The sequence below is a fragment of the Heteronotia binoei genome, chromosome 1, assembly GCF_032191835.1.
Source record: "Heteronotia binoei isolate CCM8104 ecotype False Entrance Well chromosome 1, APGP_CSIRO_Hbin_v1, whole genome shotgun sequence".
NCBI lineage: Eukaryota > Metazoa > Chordata > Lepidosauria > Squamata > Gekkonidae > Heteronotia > Heteronotia binoei.
The window spans coordinates 152,523,445-152,544,236 of NC_083223.1; the positions used below are offsets into that span (position 1 = coordinate 152,523,445).

The window sequence follows — 20,792 nt, forward strand, 5'->3', positions numbered from 1 at the left end:
GGCACCAAGTAAGCCTCAAGGTAAAGGGCATTCCAGAGGCAGCTTTTATTTAGGTTATTCCAGACCACCAAGGAACTGGAACAAAAATGGGGCACCCATTGCCATTCTAAGAACACTTTCCTGGGAGTACGGCCCATTGAGTAGACTTCAGCAGGAGTTTTAAGTAGATCTGCTAAGGATGGCATTGTATTTCTTCTTATTCCACCATCTAAGCTCAAATTTATTGAATGGTACTGAAGTTTGATATGATAACTAATAGTGACTAACAAGTGGAGACCATCAAGAACCTTTCGGGAGTGGCTATTTCCCCCATCGTTGCTTGCTTCCCTCTCCCTCTATTACTCTCACACTCTTTTTTTCTCCTGCCACCCTTTTCTTACTGTCTCTCTCCTCCTTGCCTGCCTCTTGTTCTCTTTCTGCCCCCATCATTCTCCCAGCCATCCACCTGCTTCCTGCCCTCTCTGCAGCAGTGGTGGCAGCAGCTTTCCAGAAATCGCAACAGATCTCCCAAGCACAGAGATCAGTTCACCTTAGCAGTGCCAGCTCCAGGTTGGGAAATTCCTGGAGATTTGGTGGTCGAGCCTTGGGATGATGAGGTTTAGGGAGGGAAGCAACCTCAGCAGGGTAAAGTGCCATAGTGTTCACCCTCTAAAGCAGCAGTTTTCTTCAGGAAAACTGAACTCTGTCATCTGGAGATCAATTGTAATTACAGGTAATCTTCAGCCACTATCTGGAGGTTGGTAATGTTAGTTCTCTTGGAGGAAATGGATGCTTTGGAAGGTGAAGTCTGTTACATTATACCTGTCTGAGGTCCCACCCCTCCTAAAATGCCTTCCTCCCCAGACTCCATCCTTCAAACCTTCAGGAATTTCCCAACCTGGAGTTGACAACTCTTATCTCCTTGCCACCCAACACCCTACCTTTATCTGCCCTTCTGTCTTCAGTTTTCTGTAGTTCCCTGCTCCACTGCAGCCTTTATCAAGAAAAACCATGGTCTTTCTCCACAGTGGGAACCAAATCAGTTTACATTTGCTCTTTTGTATCCACACAATAACTTAGTGGAGTAGGTTGGTCTGAAAGTATGTGAGTGGTCCAAAATCACCCAGTGAGTTTCCATGGCAAGATGAGGATTCAGACACTTTTCCATATCTTTCTCTGAAGCACTAATGGTTACACCACACTGACTTTCACACAGTGATTGCTGTTGAACAAGTAGCTGGCATCCAGGCCTAGTGGAGTCTAACTTTGTGTTAGAAATTAGGAAAGTTTTTTTTTTATGTAAAGCTTGGGATCTTGGACAAAAAAGTAATCTTTGGGGGTTTTGCCCAAAATAGATTTTTTTTAAAGTTTTTTTTTTTAAAAAAAATATGCAAAATGATAATGAACAAAGTGGCATTTAACAAAAGACAGTAGAAAATTTGGTGGGACATACTGAAAACAGATTACTGTGTGTTAATAAATTATTGTCCTTAGACTCCCCACTTCAAAAGAATGATGCATGTTAATATCCAAATAAATCTGCAAATTCAGACTAAATATTCAAGATAGTTCACATTTTCTTCTTGTCTGTAGAAGGTAATTCTGTATTTAACTGCAAAGTCTAGTGTTGCTTCAATCTGTATTTCATTGTGTAGTGTAACTTGTTTTCTGCTTTTAAACAATTATTTTTATAGCTGTTTTTGTGATTTATAAAATCCAGGGCTTTAGTCATTTTGAGAAGTTCCAAAGAGGAAGGAATATACCTCTATACTGAGGGATGTGTCATTTGTAGTGTGCATATTGGGTCAGTTATTTGTGGACTAAACCAATTCTGTTCAAGGACTTCACATCTAGCAATAAGAACAAATGCAGAGCAAGCATTCCTTTGGTAAAAAGATAACGGTAGTCCCCTGTGCAAGCACCAGTTGTTTCCGACTCTGGGGTGACGTTGCTTTCACAACGTTTTCACGGCAGATTTTTTACAGGGTGGTTTGCCATTGCCTTCCCCAGTCATCTACACTTTCCCCCCAGCAAGCTGGGTACTCATTTTACCGACCTCAGAAGGATAAAAGGCTGAGTCGAGCCAGCTATCTGAACCAGCTTCCGCTGGGATCGAACTTAGGTCATGAGCAGAGGGCACCGATTGCAGTACTGCAGCTTTACCACTCTGCGCCATGGGGCCACATATTCCTTTGGTAGCTACCATTATAATAACCAGGAGTTGATTTTGTGTTTTGAAAAATCTGGGATTACTTTAAAATGTTGCTTGCTTGAAATATTAAGTACTCTGTTTCCCCATATTTTTTGAAAGTATAATTATTTTTCTCCATTACATTTAAGCAATAAATGTATCTGTGAAAATGTGTTGCACATCTCTGCAGAATTCACAAGACTTGTCATTATCTAATGCTGTAACCTGTTTTACAATAGACACTTTCCTGGCATATTTTCAAGTGACTATAATCTTGTCTTAAATAGCATTTTAGTCATCTCAAAAGAGAAACTATTTCTTAGGAGTTCTTTTCCAATCCTCCTCAAAATTTTCATTTTTCCTAAAGGCACAATTGAAAAGGATGTTATGAGGGGAATAATCCATTTTCCCTCCAGTTTTTCCCCTCCAAACCAGAGTTTCATATCTCGATGCTTAGCAATTGTATGCTTCAGACATTTTCCTGAAAGAAAGATGTTTCTGTTATGCATGAAATAAAAAATACAGGTTCCCCCCTTTCTTTCTTGTGGCCTATGTACTCTCCTCTCCATCCCTATTGTGTAAATAAAAATGGGGGGGAGATTCTTGGTGATGTTCCATGTTTATGAATTTAAAAGAGAGGAGGGAAAACTACATCTCCTCCCCAGCCATCCTTCACTTCCCCCTTACTGGCGTTGTGATCAAGCTGAGGTCTGATCTCATGTTGTGTTCAGGGATTTGGTTTGAGAGGTTAATGCTTTCTGCCAAGCATTGAGTGGCCTGCTTTCAGGATCACGTAAACTTTTTAAAAATTAAATGTTAGAAAAAATGGGTTTGTTTGTTTGTTTAAATTATTTGTAAAATAGCTCACTACATTGAACTCTCTTGCACAAAATGTGCAGTGGCAGAATATAAAGTTTCCAGCGAAGCAACTAAAAAACCCTCAATGTTTGACCAGATAACAGAATAATAATCTGTGGATGGGAATGGGGTAGTGGGCCTATGTCACTTGTTGCTAGTTACCTGCAATAATTTGCCCATGATTGCTTGCAAACCACTTTGCAACTGAGCTGCATTGGGGCGGGCATTGTGGTTCCTAAGGTACAATATATAGTGCCTTGTCAAACAGCAAAGTTTGACAAGGCACTATAGAAAACTTTAGTCTTCATAGAAAACTTTCAGACCATAGCATATATTTAAAAAAAATTCAAATTTGCTCCTACTGCACAAAACTTTTAAAAGTTGGAAAACAGTTTCAAAATCGGAAGGGGTGTGTTCAAGTCTGCTCCAAGTTCTCTTACCATCCTCTTCCTTACTGGTTCTCAGAATGGTTTATTATTTTGGGTTTATTTGTTTGTTTTTAGATTGCTGAAGGAACTAAGCTTACATAGAGATCAAGTATGGGTGTTAAAGGCTTGCAGTGGTTTGTGACCAGTGCCTGTCCAGATGCATATACAGTGGTAAATCTGAAAGAAATGGCAGAAAATCAGCGCAGCAGTTATCCTGGATCTTCTCCTGTTATTGTGGTGGATGCCATGTCTTGTCTTCGACAGTGGTACACACCAGAATCCTGGGTGTGTGGCGGCCAGTGGCGAGAATATCTTTCTAACCTGGATAAGTTTATAAATACCTTTATTGCAGCAGGTATCAAGCTGGTGTTCTACTTTGATGGAATGGTGGAACAGAAGAAACGAGAGGAATGGGTAAAACGGAGACTGAAAAATAACAAAGAAATAGCCAGGATCTTTCAGTTCATCAAGACTAATAAGCAGCAACCTGGCAGGCAAATGTTCTTTATTCCTTCTGGTTTGGCTACTTTTACACGCTTTGCCTTGAAGTCCCTTGGTCAAGAGGTTATATGTTCATTGCAAGAGGCAGATTATGAAGTGGCCACTTATGGACTCCAAAACAATTGCATGGGAATTCTTGGAGAAGATACAGACTATCTGATTTATGACACATCCCCATATTTTTCCATTAATAAATTGTGCTTGGATAAGCTGGAAACAGTTATGTTCTCAAGGCAAAATCTCTGCAGCAGGTTGGGCTTGCACGTAACTGACCTTCCACTGTTTGCCTGCCTCCTTGGAACAGATATTGTTCCAGAAAGTGCTGTGGAAGGTATCCAGAATCATTGTGTAGCTTCATTCTGTGCTAAAAGCTATAGGTCTGATAAAAGGACTAACACAATTCTGGCTGTAGCAAAGTATATTTCCACAATTCCACATTCATATAATAGTTTGATGGTTTTGGAAGAAATGTTACCTTTGGGATCAGACAAGTCTATACTTGTCAAAGGAATAGAGTCTTATCTTCTGCCTGGTCAGCAGTCTCCTTGGCTTCCCTGTAACTTTTCAGATTCTCCAGCAGCATCAGTCAAGCAAGTAATGCCTTTGTCTCTAGATCAGGAGATCTTTCAGGTAACTAATCTCTTAAAGTTTCTCTTCATATCATGTTCCATAGTCTCTTTGTAACATTGATCTTTTTGTCCTTTTCCTTCTAACTGCTTAAATAAGTCCTGAAATCCCAGAAAAATGTAACTGTGGTAGCATATAGTAGAATTGCAGACTCCAGGTTGAAATATTCTTTTAGCAGTAAGTGGTGATAATTCAGAGTTTGGTTAATACATTCTTGGAGATGTTTGCCTTAAACCTTCAGAGTTTTAGTACCTCTTGAAAGACTTGGAAACAGTAATAAGAATACAAGACCTGCTCAGTTCAGGGGAATTTGTTTCTGGTGAGAATGTTTAGGATTGCAGACTTTGGCCTAAGGATTTCTGTGTGATTTGAGCAGTTAAATTTTAAATGCCTTCAGCCCAAGATTTACAGTACAGCTTTGTGTAAGGTTGCTACCACCTGTCTGCACTATTTATGTTGATAACTTGAAAGCTCTATCTGTAATAGAAAATATACTATGGACAGGGATTGTCCACTGACAAACTGCAGTGGGTGCTGCCCTCAGTTTCAAAAAGCAACAGCAATTATATTTTTAAAAAGAATGAATGGGGTTAGCTTTTGATAGAATACACTGTTTATTATCCTGCCTTTGAAAATTGAAATTGCTATATATGTAATATAAAGGTACTATAGTGACCATTAGCCATTACTGTGAACCATTGCCTTTTTAATAATATGAACATAAAATGATTTTATTGTTACAATGCAGCTATAGTAAGCATCTTTGCTTTTTTTTGCTCCATTGACACAATGAATAGTTGGACTCTCCATAATTCACAAGGTTAATTATGGGTAGCTCTGTTGGCCTGAAGCGGCAGATCAAAGTTTGAGTCCAGTGGCACCTTTAAGATCAACAAAGTTTAATTCTAGGTATAAGCTTTTGTGTGCAGGCACACTTCTTCAGTGTCAGTCCTACTGTGCTGGTGTTGCTGCCGGCAGCTTGCCATGTTGGGTTGCCAGGACACTTCAGCAGGGGCATTTGGGTATCCTGGGTGCGGGCAGGTTGATGCCACTTCTGGTGCAACATTTATGTTTAGGGGTGGGGTTTCCCCCAGTGGCCAATTGGTCCATGGTGGGAGAAGCCCTTGTAACTGGGGGATCCCCTGCTTAGACATGGGGACTTGCAAACAGTACAGAGGGAAAAACCATCAAATATTTAAAAACGCTAATCACATTCTTCTTATGCTATTTACACAGAGTAATAAGTATTATTTAAATAGCACAACAAGTGTGTGATTAGTATTTTTAAATATTTGGTGGTTTTTCACTCTGCAGTGTTTGCAAATACTTTATTTACATATGCTAGGGATCCCCATATATTTTTGCCTCAGACCTGGGACGGCAACCCTATGCCATGATTGGCTGTCATTGCTGGAACAGTTGCTTGGCACTCTGAGAGTTTCATAATCATAGACACCAGCTAAGGAGCCCTCGCATACATCCTATGTGCAGCATTACCCAGATCTTTGAATCAAGGTCAATTGGATTTTGGAATTTCAGAGCCATGTTATTTGCTGCCTTCATAGAACCTTGCATAGCATATTCAGTGGACTTATTTCCAAGTAAGTATGCATAAGATTCTAGCCATGATTGCAGTGACTGTATGGGTAGACATGTACCTGATGATGCTTCCAGTTGAGACTGACCTATTGTGCCTTGGTTGTTAATTGTTTGTTATATGATTATTGTTCCCTATATTGCTTTAAGGCTTTTATCTTTGCATGTGAGGCCATTTGTGCTTTCCCTTTTTGCATTACATTGTCATTAGTCTCCTGAATCCCTTAGGAAAAACGGTGCTGTAAACAACAATAAGTAACTTAAACAATAACTTTGTTTCCCTGTGATTAGATAGCCAAAGAACAGCATGTGCGAGCTGAAAGCTATATGGCATATAATGTCCTGAGTAATGGAGAGGTTGAGTGCAGCAACACACTGGAAGATGAATATGATACTGAGCTCCTCGGACAGGCGCACATCTACTACCTTGCTCGTCAGCATATCTATTCTGTCCTGTTGGAGTCTGGAAAAGGTAAGGACTGTCCTGGAACTTCAGGCCAAATTAGGCAGTATGTTGGAAATATGATCTTAGATCTCTTGATCAGTTTAAGCTTCTAGAGATATCATGCTATCTCACACACATATTTTGATCAGGATCATGAGGCTGGTTGAGGAGGTGATCCTTTCCCCTATGAAAATCAGCCCCATGACAGTACTACTTGCCTGTCCTGGAAAATATCTTTTCTGTGGGGGAAATAGCTCTGCCTGGGAACCAGCTTGCATCAGACAGAAATACTTAAACGCTCACCCAGTCCCACAGTCCAAATTGGGATCTCTCACAAACTGCTGTTTATAGAAGTTTTAAAGAAAGTCTCTTTCTGATCACAGATCTCCAATGTCTTGATCAGTATGGTTGGGTTACATGTGGAATTACCCCGAGTTACAGCTCTCCTTAGGATGGCACTGATAGAAAGTGAAGTAGACTTGGAAGCAAAGAGCAATGATTGAACCATACATAGACTTTTCAGAAGGCCAATTGTGAATTGCAAAATTTCTAAATCCAGGTTTGGGTGTCTTCTATCTGTATGAAATTTAAGCCTTGATGCAGTTGGCAATCCACATATAATTAGTAAGGAGAAGACTATTAGAAATAATTAAAGTTAGAATTATGTGCATGTGTGTGTCCATGCATTTTTGAGCCTTTTAAGGCGATGACTGTTTTAAAGTGCCATAATAAAACATTCATGGAAACGGTTAATGATCAGAATGCGGGGGAAAATGTTTCTGCTTAGACTAGGTTAAAAAGATACAGCAACTTTGTGTTGTTTAAACAAAAAGATTTGTTTGATGCTGCAACAACAATTACCTATGTATACCAAATACCCAAAGTATTACCTAAAATTGTGTGTGTGTGTGGCTTGAAAGTTCTAAAAAAGTTTTATTTTTAGCTTCTAGTACTTCCAAATCTGTTGCTACTGTTCTGAATCTGAGAAATGCACCTATCAAAGGGAAGGGCTGATCTATGTAAGAATGTTTATCAGGAACCAGGAGTGAAAATGAAGTATATTATGAAAAGCAGCTAACTATAAGTAAGGCTGCAGTCTTATAGATCAGCAGTGTCAAACATGTGGCCAGGGGGCTCCTATCAGGCCCCTGAGCAACTGGCTCTTGTCTGCTTCCTTCTCCCTCTCTCTTGTCTCCTTTTGCATCTCAGCTTGCTTTGCAGGGCTTGCTCAATAGCACAGAGGCAAACCTCAATTTTCTCCATTGGTTGAGGCTCCTTACTCTCCTGGTCCCTCCTTCTTTTGCCCAGTTCCCTGGATGCCATGGGAGAAATACAAAGAAAGCACCTTTAAAACCAACAAGTGCTAATGTTTTAATTTTAAAAATATATATATCTTTATTTGTGTTTGTCTGTGTCCTTCAAAAAGTTTATATTTCTGCTACCTAATCTTATATAGGTATACACATGGTCCAGCCCGACATGACATCGCCCGGCCCAGCCCAACAAGATTTCATTTATGTCAGCTCCAACCCTCATAACAAATGAGTTTGACACCCCTGATTTTATTTATTTGTGTAATTTACAGAATTTATAGCTCACCTTTCCCCTGTGATGAACCCAAGACGAACCTGAAAATAAGCCAATTGAACTCGATGGAATTAACTTTGAAATAACTATCCATAGCAGTGTTTCCCATTTGCAGGGTCGTGACCTGGTACCGGGTCACAATAAAAGCCAAAGCTAGCCCCGCCCCATCTCTGTGTTCAGAGAGGAGCTGGGCTGCTTCTCCTTCCATCTCCCCCCTCCCAGTGTTTGGCATCCATTGGCACTTTAGACCCATGAAGTGTTCTTCAAGGTATAAGCTTTCATGTGCCTTGCAGTATGTTCTTTTGGGCAGATTTCCTCGGGAGACCTGGGCGGCAAAGAAGGGTGTGTGTGCTTTTTTCAGCCGGGAGGGGTGGGGAGTGGGCATTCCAGTAGCTGTTTTTTTACCAAACAACCCCTGGATAGAATTTTTGCTGCCTGGGGTCATCTGATGGTGAGGAGGGCTTTTTTTTCCTTTGCCCCCTCTCTTCTTTCTTTCCCTGCAAGTGATGCTCTGCCTGTATTCTTGGTGCTGGGGGGGAGGAAGCAACAGTGGGAGGGCTTCTAGTGCCCTGGCCCCACTGGTGGACATTCTGGTGCTTTTGGGGCATTGTATGAGGGACTTTTGTACTGGATAGTCCACTAGCCTGATCCAACTGTCGATGCGCTTAGAGACCAAGAGGGTGATGCTTAGCGACGCAAGAATGAAGGCTGTACACAGTAGTTGTAAAACCACTATATACATTTATTTACAACACCACTCACTCTCCTGACTGACAATATGCTCCGCTGCACTCCAACTCCTTTAACCCACAATCACCACAGTTGCTCTGTACATTTATACATGGGACAGCCAATCAGCAACTTGCTGTGACATGCTGACTCTGCTGGCTGATGCAATCCTTCTTTTCTTTTCCTTTCATTCTTTCCCGTTTTTTCCCTTTCTCTTTCTTTCTTTCCTTCCATTTTTGCTGGATGAAACTTTTCTGTTCATCATACTGTTGTTGCAGACATAGGATCTCTGCCAGTGAAAAGTTGGCACCCCCAGTTGTAGCCAGCTGGCCTTCTATGAGAACATACCAGTTGTAGCCAGCTGGCCTTCTATGAGATTTCTATGTGAGTGAGTGAGTGAGTGAGTGAGAATGAGAGGTGTAGGGCAGAAAGAGATTATTGGAGATTACTGCAGTATATCTTAACTGCGCTGGAAGAGACGGTATTATGAACTTGGCACCATTTTACTGGTCCTGCTTTTAACAGCTGTCTGACACCAAAATTAAACTCCTCCTGTAGGTATTAAAAAGGATGACAGTAGTTCACTGGCTAAGTATCTGCACAACAGGTTGCTTTTAAAGGCATGGGAAACACCGCCAGTAAAAAGCTGCAAGCCCCTCATAAATGTCCTTTTTGGGAGAACTGCAGAAAAGCTTGCATGAACTTCATATAACTTGAAATTAATTCATTAATTGCCATACAGTTCTCTGCTACCTTTTACAGCAAGTTCCCAGTGTTTCAACCAAAGAAAAGTCAGAAAGATAGCTTTCAAAAGATTTTCTTGAAACCAAGCAAACTTGGTTATAGCTTGATGCAGGGTTCTGTAGTAGCAGCTGAAGGAAGGGCCTTCTAAATGTCTCAGCATATTTTGAGGTACGGCAACTTCCAGGGCCCAGTGTGGGAGGTACACAGTGCTGGCATTCTTGATGGCAATGGCAACAGCACTCCCAACCGCATACACTGGCCAGTGCTGTTGAGTAAGGGATGTGAAGGTGGTGCAGGCAATTGAACATGGGCATTAGGAGTGCTTGCAAGCTGGAGAAAAATACACAAACAGATTAGTGCATGCAGGTGTGGGGGTGAAAAGAGAGGACCGCCCACTTTCCACCCCCATTTTGGCTCAGCATGAGAGTCAGATTTTTCTGAAAATGAATTTACTTACGAAGAAGAGGGAGGTTTGGGGGAGTGCCCTGGAAGTGACATCACAGGAAAAGGTGGCGTTTCGGTTCAATGTACTCCGGAAGTGACATCACTTGGTCCTTGACACCACAAGAAATGACATAATTTCTGTCTCCCGGCTCCACCCCCAAAGTCTCCTGGCTTCACCCCCAAATTTTAGTGGGCCATGAAGGAGAAGTGTAAAAATAACTGGGCCACAGGAAAGAAAAGTTTGGGAAACCCTGGAAGGGTGTATCCAAACATACCAAGAAATGGGTAATTGACAGGGTTACCGACTCTTGGATATTTAGGTGATAGGACCTGGGAGGAACCTTAACATGGCACAACATGTTGGAGGATGCACACTCCAAAGCAGCTGTTTCCTCAAGAGGAATGGATTTTTGTAGCCTGGAGATACAATGCTGGGAGATCTTCAGGCCCTACCTAGATGCTGGCAACTCTGTGTATCTGGTGTAAGTGTGTAGTCATATCTTTCTTAGTTGTATTGTGACCTCCCATACCAAATACTGTTTGCAGGGCTTTTTCATCTAAAGGTGAGTCTCCTTTGTGCTTACTGTATGTGGACATTCTCTATCCATCCAAGCTGCTCTTCTGCATCTTTCCAGCTTGTCCAGAGCATGACTTGCATATGCTTCCACCCTTTTCTTCTATATCCCTTTCCTGCTTTAAAGGTACAGTTTTCAAACATTTGTCCACAGTGGAGTTTTTTTTTTTGAAGAGGTAATATGTTTTTATGTTTTGTGCAAAGTTGTGCTTATAAACATCCTTGAAAAATGAATTATTTTTCTTGTAGTTGCTCTACATTTTTCTAAATGGCTATTGGTGCACTTGACATGGTATGGAAACATAATAAGATCGTAAGTCTTACTGATGAATGGGTGAAAAATGATTTCAGAATGAACCAAACCAGAGACACAGAAATGTCAATGTTTTGCTTCATATAGTGCCTATAATCTCACTAGCAAAGGGCAGTCTCTCAAGTGTCATTATTAATTGAGCAGTGATTTCTTTGAGGGAGAAGTTTTAACTGACGGCCAATTATTAAGGAGTACCATGTCCACCTGCCTAGGAACTATATAATGCCTGTGACTTTATTGACGTGAGACAGCCAGAAGGACTGAACTATTGGACATTCCCACCAACAGTGAATAGGAGAGTCAGTTAAACCACTTTGCCACCAGCAGGTAGAGGAGTATTGAGGGTTTATGCAGGCAAAATGTTGAGGGATGCGGTACCATCTTGACATCAGTTTATAGTTCTGTTGGAATGTGTTAATGGATTTAGTATGGAGAGCTTCAGATTCCCATATAGCATCCCACTGGATTGCGGTTAATGAGATGTTACACTCTTGGTGCCAGCGATTGCAAAACGAAGGTAGAGTAGTACAGACTTGTGATAGCAGGATATGATAAATTTTTGGAGATAAGCCCTTTGGGCTGTAAGGGGAAGTGAGAAAGCAAGCATTCAAATTCAGTTGGAGGATTTAATAAAGTTGCATGGAAGGAAGGAGTATTTAAAAGGTGACAGATTTGCATATTCTCAAACCAGGGGAGCTTCAAAGATGTTTTGGTTTCAAGCTGGGCCTTAGTTAGAAGGGTTTTTTTTAAAAAAAAAAAAGCTGGACGAGGAAGACCAAAGAGGCCTTTCTCCAAACTGGAAATGAGTTCAATAGAAGTTCTGGGAAGAACCATGGTTGGCCCATGAAAGGTGAGAGGGTGGACAGATCTGGGACCAGCATGGAGCGGACCTGGTCCCAAACTGGGAGTGGCATTTAGAAACGGATTAGTAATAAGCCAGTGGGGGCGATTTTTTTGTTTCAACCCTAAAAACTCAGTATTTGAAAGGTGTGATGTGGGCCTCTTCAATATAGGCCCACTGTGGGCACGGGTTGATGTACAGTAGTTTAGCCATGGAGGAAAGTACTGAAGCTTTGTAATATAAATGGAGATCTGGGAAGGCTAGGCCTCCTTTGTTCTTTTGATAGGGTAGAGCCCAGTTATCTACTGTCGGTCTTGGAAGAAATGGAATTTGGCTCCAAATTCTTATCTACAATAGGGGCACTTTACTTGACACCCAAAGCTCTCCTTAATATCAACGATGTTTCGACTTCTGATTTCTCTCTCGTGGAACTCATCAGGGCTGTCCCCTTTCCCCTTTGCTGTTTGCTATCTCCATCAAGCCACTAGCAAATTTCATTAGACAATTCCCTTCAATTCTTGGTTTCAACATTCACAACATTGATTACAAAATCAATCTATTTGCTGATGACATTGTTCTTTATTTGTGGGACCCTCTCTCATTGCTACAAGTTCTGAAACCTTTCTTCACAGAATTTAGTCTACTCCAGCCTATCCTTCAGTCTATTCAAGTCTTTGATCTATCCTATAAACTTCTTTTCAGCTACGGGTTCTTCCTTGCAAGCTTCTCATCTTTACTGTTGGGTTACTACTACTTGGTCTTATTTAGGGATCTCGGTCCCTCTAGACCAGCGGTCCTCAACCCTTTTGGTACCCAGGGACCAGTTTTATGGAAGACAATTTTTCCAGGGGGCAGGGGGCGATGGTTTCGGGATGATACAATTGTGCACTTTATTTCTATTAGTTTGGTGTGGTGGTTAAGTGTGCGGACTCTTATCTGGGAGAACTGGGTTTGATTCCCCACTCCTCCACTTGCAGCTGCTGGAATGGCCTTGAGTCAGCCATAGCTCTGGCAGGAGTAGTCCTTGAAAGGGCAGCTTCTGGGAGAGTTCTCTCAGCCCCACCCATCTCACAGGGTGTCTCTTGTGGGGAAGGAAGGCAATGGAGATTGTGAGCCACTCTTAGACTCTGAAATTTGGAGTGGAAGGCAGGATATAAATCCAACGTCTTTTTCTAATTCTTCTTCTTATTACTACATTGTAATATATAATGAAATAATTATACAACTCATGGCCCGGTTGCTAACAGGCCACAGACCGGTACTGGTCCGTGGCCTGGGGGTTGGGGACTCCTGCTCTAGACCTTAAAGATATTATTAAGGTAAAACTACACAGCAACCTATCACCAAATATCTTCCTCTCTTCAACTATGGACTTCACTCTCCTTATCCTGGATAGAATGTCTTAACACGATAAAATCCTTTATTTTTACTAAGTTTCTCTACTTGTTTCAAGCCCTCTCAATCGCCATTCCTATAGTTCTAATACGTAAATGGCAAACCTCTTAAATAAATTTATATGGAGTAACAACCCCCCCCGGAATCCATTTTGACACAGAGCTATTGTTGGAACTCAAACACTGTTCCAATCACTTTCTGCCACCATTTATTCATATCTTATAGTATATGTGTATAGACCAAGGTATTAAACTGTGTGTGTGACCTTCTTTCCCTTATACATACAGCCTACAGGGTTAATCAAAACAAGAAAATTTTTATTTATAGTATGAACAAAACACTGAGGAGAGTAAGGTATAAGTAACAACATTTGATTTCCACTGAACTTTTGAACTGAGGTCCTATTCCTACAACTGGGCTCCTGTAATTACAAATTTGGTATTTTCAGCCTGCTCTAAGCAGCTGTTCTGCACAATTACACTCAGTCAGAAATCCACCCACCCACCCACCCCAGTTCCCTAGTTGCAAACTTCTCTGCTATAATTCCTGTCATTTTCAAGTGTTATTTTCAAATCTCTCTCAACGTTTCATCAGATCTGATTGGTTTCTCTTGGAGAGAGGTGGAACCTAGCCTGTCCATCATACATAGCAAAAGTTATTTTTTATGTTATGTGAAGTAAGGAACAGTGTCTTCATGACACTGTAAGTAAGCCCATATGAGTTGGAGGTGGTATCAAAACCTCTACCCACCATATTTCATAATGTCCTAGCCAGAACTTAAACAAATTGGAACAAGGTCTGAGAGTTAGGGTTTCGCTATTAATAAGTTCCTGATTTATGTACCACCTTGAGGACACTTAATTGGATGGGAAGGTGAGATAATAATGCTTTAAGCAAAACTAATAAAATAGTGAAACACACCTCTTTGGACTGGGTGAAGCACATTCCTCCAGTTCTTAACCTGCTGGTGTAAACAGAATGTGGGTAAAACATGATTTTGCAGGTATGTCTGTCACATAGGCTGTGAAATAGGGGTCATTCCAGAGTGAAGAAGCCTACAATGACTTATCAAAAAATGTTTTTATGAACCTGAGTATAACAGGCCTTAATTTGTCAATGTGTTGAACTTCTGTATTCTTATGGAACTAGAGTTTGTGGCAATTAATGGTTTCATGTGATCGGTGTAACTCACTATTTTTCCTCAGCCTTATTCAAAGAGCCTACTGTTTTTAGAGCAAAATGAAATTAGGGGGTTGTTAGCCTTCTGCCTTTCTGTTTTGCAGTTACATGTTGGCAGGTGTCACTGTGCATCTTAAGCTTGTGCTGTTTGAATTGTAATTATTTATTTTTACTATTTATGTAATGAATTGATTTCAGTAAAAAGTAACATCCAGATGTTATCTTAGTTGAATATGCTCCTATTTTAAGGGCAGTTTCATACGTTTTGTAAATAAGAAAAATGTTGGTTAATATTATGTAGTTAGATTTTATGGATGTTCTGGTGGTGGAAGTGTTTCTTAATCCACCTTCCACTTCTCCCAGCTGTCACTATTATCTGTTAAAAAGGCATTGCCAGGAATTGTGGGAACTTTGCAGGAAAAAGCCACGAGTCCAGGGGGATGCAGTGAGAAGGAGATAGGGTTGCCAGCCCTGGGTTGGGAAACTCCTATAATCTATCTTATCCCATTTATTTATTTATTTGTGTTCATGTGTGTGTGTGTAGTTCTGTTGTATTTTAGGTATGTAAATCTGTACAAGACTTTGCAATAACTGAAAATCCATTGGGCAGTTAAAGTGCAGAGATGCAGCTTTCTAAATCCACTGATTTCGGTGGACTTAAAGGGTATAAATCTTTTTAGGATTGCATTGTAAATAGCCGCACTGTTCCCAGCTTTGCCTTCATTACACACATCTACACTGATTAAAAGCATTGGACTAGTATGTGGGAGATCTGGTTTTGAATCCTCACATGCCATGGAAGCTTGCTGGGTGACCTTGGACCAGCTATACCTCACAGGGTTGTGGTGAGGATAAAATGGAGGAGAGGAGAATATTTGGGTCCCAATTGGGGAGGAAGATGGGGTACAAATGAATTAAATAATAAATACGTTACCCTTGTACTTTTTGTGATGCTACTATTGTTGCAGAATTTGGGGCTACATGAGCCTGGGTTTTTCTGTTCTGCCAATTTGGTGTAGTGGTTAAGTGTGCTGACTCTTATCTGGGAGAACTGGGTTTGAGTCCCCGCTCCTCCACTTGCAGCTGTTGGAATAGCCTTGGGTTAGCCATAGCTATTGCAGGAGTTGTCCTTGAAAGGACAGCTTCTGGGAGAGCTCTCTCAGCCCCACCCACCTCACAGGGTGTCTGATGTGGGGGGGGGAGAAGATATAGGAGCAGGGGTCATTTTGTAGACAAATAGGTAGTGGAGCTCATCCAGGGATTGTTATGCAGCTGCACATACTATTCAATGGACAAGGAAGTAGAACTCTCAGAAGGAGGAGGAAATCTCAGAAAGGTTCAGGAGCTGTGCTCCTGTGAGCTCCCACTGAATCCGAGGCCTATATAGAAGATTGTAAACCTCCCTGAGTCTCTGATTCAGAGAGAAGGGAGGGGTATAAATCTGCAGTCGTCTTCTTCGCTACATAGGTTTTAAAATAGCTAACTGCTGTTCCTTGCTTCAGTTATCCCATATCTAATACTCCCTCTAAGCTGTGGAGTCCTGTGAGCAAAAATGGTATTTTGTGAGCTACTGGCATTAAAGTTATGAGCAAGCAATTTGGCTACTGCATAAATTAGTTTGTTCTGGGGCCATCCTTTCTGAGCTAAGACAAAAATGTGTGAACTGGAGGCTAAAAAACTGTGAGCTATCTCACACTAACTCAGTTTAGAGGGAACACTGCCCATATCCCATAAGTCTTTGCTTTCCTGTTGGCAACCTAAGCATAAAAGTAAAGCGGTGCCCTCCAAATGTAGCTTCTACTTGACTTCCTGACTTGATTGCCTCCATGTACCAGGCAAAGCCTAAAAATTCAAAGAAGGAACTATATTCTCTGAGAAATGTAGAAAAAAATAGCATATCTAAGTAAAAGTTCACTGCTGAGCAGGGAGTTCTTACCAGTTTGGTGTAGTGGTTAAGTGTGCGGACTCTTATCTGGGAGAGCCAGGTTTGATTCCCCACTCCTCCACTTGTACCTGCTAGCATGACCTTGGGTCAGCCATAGCTCTGGTAGGAGTTGTCCTTGAAAGGGCAGCTGCTGTGAGAGCCCTCTCCAGCCCCACCCACCTCACAGGGTGTCTGTTGTGGGGGAGGAAGGTAAAGGAGATTGTGAGCCGCTCTGAGACTCTTCGGAGTGGAGGGCGGGATATAAATCCAATATCTTCTTCTTCTTCTATGGTAAGGAGGAGGGGTCTGGTTTTCATCAGAGACCACCCCATTTCCAGAGTGGCATCTTGCAGTGAATCCTTTAGATGAGCAGAAGCTTATAAGTGGATGGTTCTTTCCGCCATTTGTTGCTGTTTCTCTAATACCCCCTCTTTTAAAAAAAAGGCTTGATGAGCAAACAAGGAACGTTCCTTTATTTTTATTTTGGAGTGTTTACCTAATGCTCTATTGGATTATGTTGTATATCTGTACTATAGTTTTCTTTCTTTGTCAATAAATAGTGTCTTAGCAGATAAATCCAGGTGGACAGCCTTGTTGGTCTGAAGCAGTAGAACAAACTAGTTTTTCTTGCGGGAGTGAATTCAATCTCAAGGTGGTTCCACACTGACTCCATGAACTGGGGGGGGGGACTTGGGGTGCAGCCCCCCCCCCACTACTCCCACAACTATCTTGTAAAATACCCGTTCTTTCATTTATTTAATCAAACCATTTCTGTCTTTTAGGTATCCATGGAGTTTATCCTATAGTAAAGGAGTGGTTTGTGTGTGCTGGGAATTCCCTCCAGCAACCAGATTTGGTCCAGCCCAGAGAACTCCCAGGTAAAATCATCTTGTACTGAAATGCATCTGACAGTGTTTGTTAAAAATATGCCATCTTTATTTTTATATTATTTAAGATGTTTTTATTTCACAGACCTAGATAGCTCTGAGTTGTTAACTTATATAAAGGCATTTAATTTTTGTTTATTTTGACGTATAGTTTGTCAATATGGGTTAAAAATCCATACATAGAGCATAATATGAATGCAAATACATCCAGGTCAGGGTACAGGTTCAACCATTTTCCAATAAAACTTCAAAAAAGATCTGGAGAAAATCTGTATATTTAGGGTTGCCAGATCCCTCTTGGTAACCAGTAAGGAATGGTGGGGGGAGGGGTGGGACTGACCAGGAGCGGGTGGAGGGGCCTAGGCAACATTTCCAGTGACATTTTTGCCCAGATACCAGTGACATAGCCTGGACCTACCACTCTCTCCTGGTATGTCCCTGCACTGGCCAGTTGATTGGCATCAGGGGTGAGGCCTAGTGGCAAGGGATGCCCACCTCTACTGGGAGGGGCATCCCTCATGTCTCCTCTCAGCTTTCACTTCTCCAGGCTGAACATCATGGAAAACCTTGTCAAAAGTCTTACTAAAATCCAGGTAAACAATGTCAATGGAATTCCCAAAATTTAGTACACTTGTCACTCAAAGAAGGAAACAAGACTGGTCTAGCAGTTGACAGGACCTGTTGGGGACAAATCTGTGCTGACTTTCCCAAATCACCAAATTGTCCTTCAAATACTCACAGATTGAACCTTTTAGAATTTTCCCTGGGACAGTGGTCAAACTGACTGGCTTGTAGTTTCTTGGGTCATCCTTCTTCATATTGCTCTTGATTTAAGAAATATATTACCTTGCTGTAAATGATCTGCATTCACAAAATCTGTGGAGCATCACCAGTATTAATCAGGCAGATGTTTAAACTCTGGAAAGGTAACTAGTTAAAAGCCCTTCATGTGATTGCCAGCTTTAATGTTTGTTAATGATTTGAAGTTAGTTGATCCCTACTGAGTCTTTATTGTGCTTGTCTCAGTTTGTCTTTAATATTTCCTCTCCTGCCTTATTTATTTGCTTTGGCTCTTCAGAGACAGAGATTTTACAATAATATTTGGAAACCTTGAAGGAGAACCAATAAATTGGTGCTCAGATCCTCTTCCTTGAGGGGAGAGGTTTGCAATTCACAGCACAGTAGGGCTGTCACTAATATTGGTAGTCCAGTTCGTCTGACAGCATAATCCCAAAGAATTACACTATTCTTAGCCCACTGACTTCTGGAGATTTAGATGGGTGTAAATCTTTTTAGGCTTGCACTGTAACTAATATTTAAATAATTAGAGACCACATAGTAATTTGGTAAACTATTAAGTGCATAAAGCAACCAGTACTTTGATGAGGGGAAGTTCTTCTCATAATTTCTACTTCTATAAGAGCAGTCCAGAACTGAAAATACATGAAATGTATTATTTAGGTAAATGTCTAGAGCAGGGTTTCCCGAACTTTTCTTTCCCATGGCCCAATTATTTTTACGCTTCTCCTTTGTGGCCCACTAAAATTTGGGGGTGGAGACAGGAATTATGTCATTTCCTGTGGTGTCACTTTCAGGTCAAGGGCCATTTGATATCACTTCTGGGGCACACTGAACCAAAACTCCACCTTTTCCTGTTATGTCACTTCCAGGACACTCCCCCAAATGTGCCTCTTCTTCTGAAGTAACTTTGTTTTCAGAAAAATCTCTCTAAAACTCATGCTGAGCCAAAATGGGGGTGGAAAGTGAGTGGTCTGCAACTTTTTCATACATTCCCAGGGTCCTCTCTTTCCACCCCCACACATCTGTTTGTGTGTTCTTCTCCAGCTTGCAAGCACTCCTAGTGCCCATGTTCAATTGCCTGCACCACCTACACACCCCTTCCTCAACAGCACTGGCCAGTGTAGGCGGTTGGGAGTGCTGTTGCCATTGCCATCAGGAATGCCAGCACTGTGTACCACACACACTGGGCCCTGGCTGCTGCTCTACCTCAAAATATGCTGACACATTTAGTAGGCCCTTCCTTCATGCTACTGAACCTTGCCACAAGCTACAACCAAGCTTGCTTGGTTTCAAGAAAATCTTTTGAAAGCTATTTTTCATACTTTTCCTTGACTGAAACACTGGGAAATTACTGTGAAAGGTAGCAGAGAATTGTACTGCAATTAATGAATTAATTTCAAGTTCTATGAAGTTCATACAAGCTCTTCTGCAGTTATCCCAAAAAGGATATTTATGAGGGGCTTGCAGCTTTTTACTGGTTGTGTTTCGCATGCCTTTAAAAGCAACTTGTTGTGCAGATATTTAGCCAGTGAACTTCTTTCATCCTTTTTAATATCTACAGGAGGAGTTTAATTTTCGTGTCAGGCAGCTGTTAAAAGCAGGATCAGTAAAATGGTGCCAGATTCATAGTACCATTACTTCCAGTGCTGTTGAGATATACAGCAGTAATCTCCAATAATCTCTCTCTGTCCCACACCTCTCACTCTCACTAACTCACACAGAAATCTCATAGAAAGGCCAGTTGGCTACAACTGGGGGTGCCAACTTTTCATTGGCAGAGCTCCTATGTCTGCAACAACCGTATGATGAACAGAAAAGTTTCATCCGGTAAAAATGGAAGGAAAGAAAGGAAAGGAAAGAAAAGACATGGAAAGAAAGAACATAAGAGAAGCCATGTTAGATCAGGCCAGTCGACCATCCAATCCAAAATTCTCCCACACAATGCCCAAAAAGCACCAGAATGTCCACCAATGGGGCCAGGGCACTAGAAGCCCTCCCACTGTTGCTTCCTCTCCCCCAGCACCAAGAATACAGACAAAGCATCACTTGCAGGGAAAGAAAGGGGGGGGGCAAAGAAAAAAAAGCCTTACCATCAGATGACCCCAGCCAGCAACAATTGTGCCCAGGGGTCATTTGGTTTAAAAAAAACAACAGCTACTGGAATGCTCACTCCCCACCCCTCCCAGCTGAAAAAAAACATCCTCCCCTTCTTTGCTGCCCAGGCCTCCTAGGGAAATGTCCCCAAAATAACATACTTCAAGACACATGAAAACTCATACCCTGAAGAACATTTCCTAGGTCTAAAGTGCTAGTGGACGCCAGCTTTTTTCTCAAACACTGGGAGGGAGGGGGAGAAGGAAGGAGAAGCAGCCCAGCTCCTCTCTGCACAACACAGAGATGAGGAAGGGAAGGAAGACAAATGGAGCTCAGGCTTTGCAGCCTGTGTCAGTCTTCAAGGCTAGCTTTTCTCTGCACAACAGAGAGATGGGGGAAGGAAGGAAGCAGAGCGGAGGTCATGCTTTGCTGGGGGCGGGGCTAGCTTTGGCTTTTCTTGCGACCCAGTACTGAGGCTTCCGTGGCCCGGTACCGGGTCGTGACCTTCAAATGGGAAACGCTGGTCTAGAGAACCTAGCAGAGGATGAATATTTATTTCCTGTTGTATTTGTCCTTGGGCAAAAGATCCTTTCCTTAATGAGTCTTGTTTGCTAAACAAACTCTTCTCTCATCCGCTGTTTGACACCTCAACACT

General features: G+C 41.7%; 1 protein-coding gene across 2 annotated transcripts in view; it reads left to right on the forward strand.

The window, feature by feature from the left end:
• The window catches only part of FAM120B (family with sequence similarity 120 member B), an 84,816-nt gene that overhangs the window by 2,045 nt on the left and 61,979 nt on the right, over positions 1–20,792 (forward strand). For both annotated transcript variants that reach the window (XM_060242632.1, XM_060242642.1), the window contains exons 2-4: positions 3,532–4,587; positions 6,472–6,652; positions 17,138–17,233. In XM_060242632.1, coding sequence (XP_060098615.1) covers positions 3,568–4,587; positions 6,472–6,652; positions 17,138–17,233 — 1,297 coding nt within the window. In that variant the 5' untranslated portion in view covers positions 3,532–3,567. The remainder of the gene's footprint in view (positions 1–3,531; positions 4,588–6,471; positions 6,653–17,137; positions 17,234–20,792) is intronic.